General features: G+C 43.9%; 1 protein-coding gene across 1 annotated transcript in view; it reads left to right on the top strand.

Moving 5' to 3' along the window:
- LOC110315600 (F-box/WD repeat-containing protein 15-like) overlaps positions 1-6,824 on the top strand; it is a 22,301-nt gene extending 15,477 nt beyond the window's left edge. The window contains 6 exon segments of the mRNA XM_021189615.1: positions 1,001-1,159; positions 2,034-2,244; positions 3,782-3,960; positions 4,245-4,369; positions 6,712-6,802; positions 6,804-6,824. Coding sequence (XP_021045274.1) covers positions 1,001-1,159; positions 2,034-2,244; positions 3,782-3,960; positions 4,245-4,369; positions 6,712-6,802; positions 6,804-6,824 — 786 coding nt within the window.
- Positions 6,825-7,500: the final 676 nt, after the last annotated feature.

Here is a 7,500-nt window from a genome sequence, read left to right as displayed (position 1 = left end):
ACTGGGACTAGATGGCTGCTAGCCAAGCCAGCCTCGCTCCAGGTTCAACAAGAGACTCTCTGAGGAGAAGGGTGGTCTAACAGGGTACCTGGCAGCCTTCTCTGGTTTCCATGTGTGCCCCAGTATATAATGCCCATACTCATGCTTAAGTATAGAAATAACAAGCACAAGAACACACACACTTTTTTCTAAGTGATTTTATATCTTCTTGTCTTTGAAAGATTTATTACTCGTGAATCCATGAATTTGGTTAGAGACAGTAGAGAAAAATGTGAATTTTATCAAATATACAGAAAAATGGATAATGCTGATGTCCCAGTGAGTCGCGGGGAAGAGTGTTTTAGGGTGGAAAATCTTTACACGTACCCTACCTCATGTATTTAAAACAGAGTACCATGATATAGTCCTGGCTGGCCTAGAACTCCGTGGGTAGACTAGGGTGGTCTAACTCGCAGAGATCAGACTGCCTCTGCCCTCTGAGTGCTGGGATGCCCTACAAAAGTTTCTTGAAAAATAAATCCTGCAGGGCATGGTGGTGCATGTCACAGAGGTAGATGAATCTCTTGAATTTGAGGCCAGCCTGGTCGACAGAGTAAGTTCCAGGATAGTCCGGGCTTCATAGAGAAATCCTACCTCAAAAAATTCAAAAGGGAAAAACAATTATTTTGTCTGTGAATATTTTGCCTACATGTGTCTATGTATCCTCTCTCTCTCTCTCTCTCTCTCTCTCTCTCTCTCTCTCTCACACACACACACACACACACACACACACACACACACACACACACAGAGTTACCTACTAGTTACCTACTGAGTCATCGCTCAGGTCTAGAGTCTTATTCCTTGGGATCACCCCAGACACTCTGTGAGGCAGGCTGGTCACAGCTTTGGGACCCCTTACTGTACTTGAAGACACAGTGGTGTATCTCAGAGCAGAGAACACTGCTTCCTCCATGCTTAACCTTCCCCCACTGACCGGGTGCTGCTGCTCTGATTTCAGATAGCTGATACCACAGGTAATCTGTACATCTTTAGGATTCCTGACTTACACCTCATTTCCAACGTCAATGTATTCCCGCACGGTATTGATGAACTCCACTGCTCTCCTCAGAAGAAATGGGTCTTTCTGATTAGGAAACACCGACAGGTCTTGACAAAGGTAGGTGTGCTCTAGCAACTCCAGGGTGAACGTGACAGACAGTGGGAAGGTTGAGCCCTCAGGGAGGTCTGGGCAGGCCACTCCCCCTCTCCTAAGCCCTATCATAAGAAAAGCCATCCTACAGTCAGGAAAGAATAATGTGCTTGGTAGCAGTCACATGACCAGTCACAATGGCAAATATCTATTAGTGAAGTGTCCTTGAAATGTGGCTTATCCAAAGAATAAAAGCAGGTAAAATAACAGTCCTGAGACACCTTTGTTGGATAGAAAGCAATTTTCAATCACTGGCTGACATGCTCACCAGTGGCTGGTGCATTTCAGATAAGTGCTACCATACCCAGTGCTTTATACACTGCCTTCTCTCTTAACTGCCAGCTCTCTGGTGCCTGGTTCCTAGGTACTGTGAGAGCAATGGTCTGCTCAGAGTTCAAGTACTCCTGAGGGCCCATGCATATTTATTTAGTTTTATACATTGATATACATTCAAAGCAGCCTGGGTTACAGTATGACAATCTCAATGCCTCATTAAAAAAAGAGTCCAGAACAGCCCTGGACTGGTCCCCTGCACAGGGAAAATGTACTTAACCAAGCTCTGCCTGAGGCATCCATTGGAATAGGATGACCAAGGGGCCTTATGATCTGGGTCAGGGACTCCATTCTGTCTCTGTATGTGATGGGAGGGGCAGGAAAAGTATGAGTTATTCCAATCCTGAGTGGGAGCAATGACTGTTCCTCCCTGTTCTGGGTGAAGAACAGATGCGGCCACTCTGGGTTTTTTTTTTTTTTTTTCCGAAAGCCCCTCATGTGGAGTGTTCATGTGCCAGGCTGCAGAGATTTACTCTTCATTGATTCCCCTGGGCAATACTCTCTGCAGGTGTTTTACATGAACAGCTTGCTGAGGACATCAGAATTCTCTGACCCAGTGTCTACCATTCTCGAATTTCCATTATGCCAAGCAGTCTTCTGGACCCCAAGAAGGGAAGACAGGATAACCCTGATGTCCAGAAATGTACCCCCAAACATCACAACATTTGGCACATTTGATATGAAGTTGGAAGAGATCGGGAACAAAGTAACTGTGCAAGGTAAACCTTAGAAAATTCCAAAGCCAGGCATGATGGCACATGCCCCAAAATCAGGAGACTGAGTCAGGAAAACTTCATAGAGGGTGCTGTCTCACAAACAAAACAGATGGATCTGACAAGATGGTTTAACATGTGCACATGCATGCATACACTCACATAGATGTGTACACACACACACACTGATGTAGTTAAAAAATAAAAATAAGCCGGGCATGGTGGTGCATGCCTTTAATCCCAGCACTTGGGAGGCAGAGGCAGGTGGATTTCTGAGTTCCAGGACAGCCATGGCTATATAGAGAAACCCTGTCTCGAAAAATCAAATCAAATAAATAAATAAATAAATAAATAGGGCCAAGAATTGGTAGTGCACACCTTAAATCCCAGCATTCAGGAGGAGAAACAATTAGAATTCTCCGGGTTCCAGGTCAGCCTGATGTATGCAGTGAGTACCAGGTTAGCCAGGGATGCATAGTGAGACCTTGTCTCAAAAACAAAAACCCCAAATGACAAGAAATAAGAACTATGTTATGGGGTGGCAAAATGTTTAAGACACTGGTTCTCTACCTATGGGCTATGAATCCTATAGCAAATTTCCATCTTCAAAAATACTTAAGTCAGCAATCTTAACAGTAACAAAATCGCCATTATGAAGAAGCAATGAAAGTACCTCTATGGCAGGGCAGACCCCTCCCCGCACTGCCGCATGAGAACTGCGTTAAAGTTCAGTAGGAAGCATTAGTGAGGTAGAGAAGCACTGGCTAGAGGATAGAGACACTTACCTACAGAGCCTGACAACCTAGTTCAGTTCCTGGGGTACCACATGATGGAGGAGACATCCAAATCCCTCAAGTTGTTCCCTGACCCCCACATGTGTGCTTCTGGCATGAATACCTACACAAACATAATGTAAAACCAATTTGTAAAAGAAATCCTCATTTCTCCTGTGTCTCCCACGAGTGCTCAGAGTAATCTATAAATACTTGTCATTGATTTGCCCTTTTAGTCTTTGAAGACAGGGTTTCTCTGGGTAGCCATGGCTAACCTGGAATTTGTTCTGTAGACTAGACTGTCCTCAAACTTGGAGATCCACTGGACTGTGCCTGATTATGGATCACCGTATGATGATGCTCCACATGATGTTTTTGTAAAGGGAGCAGGAGGCTCCTTGGCCAGATGAGAACTTGTGCCTGCTTGATGGCCACTACAGTAGCCAGCTACAGATTTCTCAGGCAGACATGTTTCTATTTCTGTCATGCACTAGGGACTGGGTTTTACTGTCCTTTGCCAGTACAGTCATCTTTCCAATGTTTAAGCTGACTTTCCATACTGTCCCTGTGTCATAGCCTGCTTTCCATGTCCAAGGACATGGATTTCACAGGACATGAACTTGACAGACCAATGGACAGTTTTCATTGTCTCTTTCAGACTAGCATGCCATGGAAGGAGGGATGTTCTTTTCACTAAGCATTAAGGATTTTGCCCATTTATTTAAATGACTGAAAAAATTGCCTCTGTATTTTCTGTTTCTTTGGAACAGGACATTTGGTAGGAAGCTTCTCTTTGCAAGATTACAAGGAGCGCGCAGAATGGATGGGAGTCAGTGATAAGGATACGATTGTTTGTTCAACTGGATCCTCTCTCTTGCTCTTCAGCATAGATGGTGTCCGTCTGCAGACATTTCAGTACTGTCCAGAAGAGATCTTGAGACTATGGGTGGTATGTTTGGAATGTTTTCCCTCCAGTGGATATTTTTAAATTAGATTTACATTTTAAACGTCATACTGTTGGGGTGTGCGCATGTGCACTTGTCTGTGCATGCGCACTTGCAGAGGTCACAGGCGGACTCCTGGTGTTAGTCTCTCTCTTTCCCTTTCCATGGGCTCAGAGCATCAGGCTTGCTCAGCAAGTGCCTTTACCTAATGAGCCATCTCCTAGGCCCTCTCCCTGTCCTTTGATCTGACATTGACTCCAGCCTACTATCACTTGGGTGTTCTTTGAAGGACCCAGTTCATGTCATTGTCACCTGTAACAATGGCTCTTTGGATGTATACGCATGGGAGGAGAGAAGCCCGCTGCTCAGGAAGTGTTATCGACTACGAAAGAGGAGATATCTGCCACCGTCTGGGTAAGCTCTGCTTCTTGACTTAAACTGGACAGTAATTTGAAAACATTTCTGGTGTTGGAGAGTTGGCTCAGCAGTTAGAAGCACTGGCTGCTCTTCTGAAGGACTTGGGTTCAATCACCAGCCATCTACATGGCAGCTCACACCTGTCTGTAACTCCAGTTCCAGGGCATCTGACAGAAACCTTCACACCAATGTATTGAAAGCAATGTTAAACATATTAAAAAGTTCTATATAAAATGCATTTTTAAAAGCGAGAAGAACTTTCTGTGAAAAGACAGGACTAAATTGATGATCTCTAGCATCACACAGAGAAGACATTGTGCTGTAAATGTCTAATATGTTAGTAGAGTCAGGAGGATCCTGAAGTTCAAGGTCACCTTCTGCTATTTATCAAGTTTGGCAGCAAGATTGGGTTCATTGCAAAACCATCACAAACAAACAAACAAACAAACAAAAACAAAAAACAAAAAAAGGAACTGGATAAGCACAGCACGCACCTTTAATCCCAGCAGTAAGGAGGCAGAGTGAGTCCCAGGACAGCCAGGGCTAAGGAGCAAGATTCTGTATTAGGAATGAAGGAAGGGAGGGGAAAGAAAGAACTGCTAGTTCTGGGAACTCGGCATATACAGTTATGTCAACAGTCTCAGGCCCACAGTAGAAGTGGGGGGACTGTTTCCTCACATCTTGTCTTTAATGTAGGGTGGGATCTCCTGAGTGTGGCCCCCTCTTGGGTTCCTTCATCAGTGAGCTGTCATCATCTCCATCTTGCTTTGACTTTTCCTTGCCTTCATCAAAATTCTTTTCAGTGATCATGGTGTGGTCCTACAGGCCCCAGACCCTGCACTCAGGCTGCTGATCAGAAAGTCGATTGCCAGTTTACAAGACACCTTTAACCTGTCTCCAAAAAAAAAAAAAAAAATAGTAAAAGAAAAAAACTGAGTCTGCCCCCCCCCCACATGCCTTACTGGATTTCTCTGTGTAAACTCTCAATGCTATGTAGTTAAGGCTAGCCTAAAAGTTTATGTATCCAGGGCTTGCCTTGAATCCTGAACCTCTTCCCTTTCACTCAGTCTCAGATTTTTAAAGTGGTATTAGCTTCTTCTCCTTCAAGATTTGGGAAGGGCTCTACAATGTCCTTCTGGCTTTTATAAGGTGTTGAAATATCCTTGTCATTGGGGTCTGTCATTCTATAGATGATCAGGTGGAATGCCCCTCTGATTTCACATTTCTGGTTTAATTATTAGAAACTTGATCTTGGTGAATCTAGTGTCAGTGGTTGGCCCTAATGTATTTGGGCTTGCCCTGCTTTGACTCTGTAGACACCAGTTTGGGGGGGGGGTACTTTGTCTTTCTTGTGCTGGGGAAGTGAATCCTGGGGCTTCCACATGTAAAGGATGAACTCTGGTAATGAACTTTACCCCAAAATTTCAGGGAGTTTTGCTGTGTCTGCCACATCCCAGGTAGAGAGAGGTAGGGGTGCCATTTATACCATCTCAGTGCAAAGCAGAATAAAGGTGTGGATTTCAGGTTTTGGCTACAGTCTGAAAGGCCATGGGCAGGAGGCATCACACCCGGCTGCTCTCTCTGTTCTTAAGCTAGGTAATGTACTGAACAACTGAGAATTGAGAAATGGGTCAGAGGTCTATTGCAGAAGGCTGGGACTGGAACTCCTGCTATGGATGATAGTCCTCCTTTGCCAATGTGCACGGTTACTCAAAATTAACCTGAGATGGCTCAGCACGTTAGGTAATTGCCACCAAGCCTGACAGGTTCAGTCTCTGGAACCTGCTTGGTGAACGGAGAGAACTGATTCCCCCAGGTTATTATCTACTCACTCAATTCATAGGAGCATACATATGCACTCACATACACACACACACATGCACAAACACACTCACACATACACATATAAGCACACATATCCGCACATACCCATTCAGGTGCACATAGGCACACACATGCTAAAGTAAAAACACACAAACACACACTCACAGAAGGGGATACCTACACACATGACAACTAAATATATTTTTATTTGTTTATTTTATGTATATAAGTGCACTACACTGCAAATGTCTTCAGACACACCAGAAAAGGGCATCAGATGCCATTACATCTGGTTTTGAACCAATATGTGGTTGCTGGGAATTGAACTCAGGACCTCTGGGACAGCAGTCAGTGCTATAAACCACTGAGCCATCTCTCCAGCCCCAAACAAAAAAGTATTTAAAAGTTTTAAATAGATTCAGGACTGTGATGAAAAGACAGTCCTTTAATTGTCAATTGATAAACCTCACTCCCATTTGAGTACTGACATCTTGGTTTTTTTTCCCCTTTTGCAGCTTCATTATCAAAACATTATGTGATGGCGTGAGCATAATTTTAGTGATGGCAAATAGCCCCACCCCCTGCTTTCTGATGGCATATACCTTGAACATCTGCTCTTGAAAACTGAGTGCGTTGTGTGTCACCTTCTTCAATGATAATAAAGGTCTATTTGCAAGCACAGGCTGGCCATTTCAGTGTTGCTAAGCAGTGAAGAGGTCAAATTTGGTGGTGCACACCTTTCATCCAGACTCTGGGAGTCAGAAGCAGATGGAAGATCTGAGTTCTGAGACCGGCCTGGTCTACAGAGCTAGTTCCAGGCTAACCAGTTTACATTAAGAGAACCTATCTCGGGCTGGTGAGATGGCTCAGTGGGTAAGAGCACCCAATTGCTCTTCCGAAGGTCCAGAGTTCAAATCCCAGCAACCACATGGTGGCTCATAACCACTCCTCTTCTGGAGTGTCTGAAGACAGCTACAGTGTACTTACATATATATAATAAATAAATAAATCTTTAAAAAAAAAGAGAGAGAGAACCTACCTCTGAAGGAAAAACTATGGCTAAATGTATACATGCACCTGTGTGTACACACACACACACACACACACACACACAAACATTTGGCTGTGACATCTGTCATTTCATTACTAAAGGGTTGACTCAGATGAGCAGTCCATGTGGGTAACTTATTACTGCAGTAGTCTTGTGGCAAATTAAAATTAAAAAAAAAAAAAAAAAAACTTTTTTGAGACTATACTTATCCCTTCCCCAATTCCTCCTTTAAACCTTCCCATATACCTCTCCT

Source organism: Mus pahari, unplaced genomic scaffold (genome assembly GCF_900095145.1).
Source record: "Mus pahari unplaced genomic scaffold, PAHARI_EIJ_v1.1 scaffold_3385_U1_1, whole genome shotgun sequence".
NCBI classification, from domain to species: Eukaryota; Metazoa; Chordata; class Mammalia; order Rodentia; family Muridae; genus Mus; species Mus pahari.
Note: the sequence above shows the minus strand (reverse complement) of the source record. Positions and strands in the feature narration are given on the sequence as shown.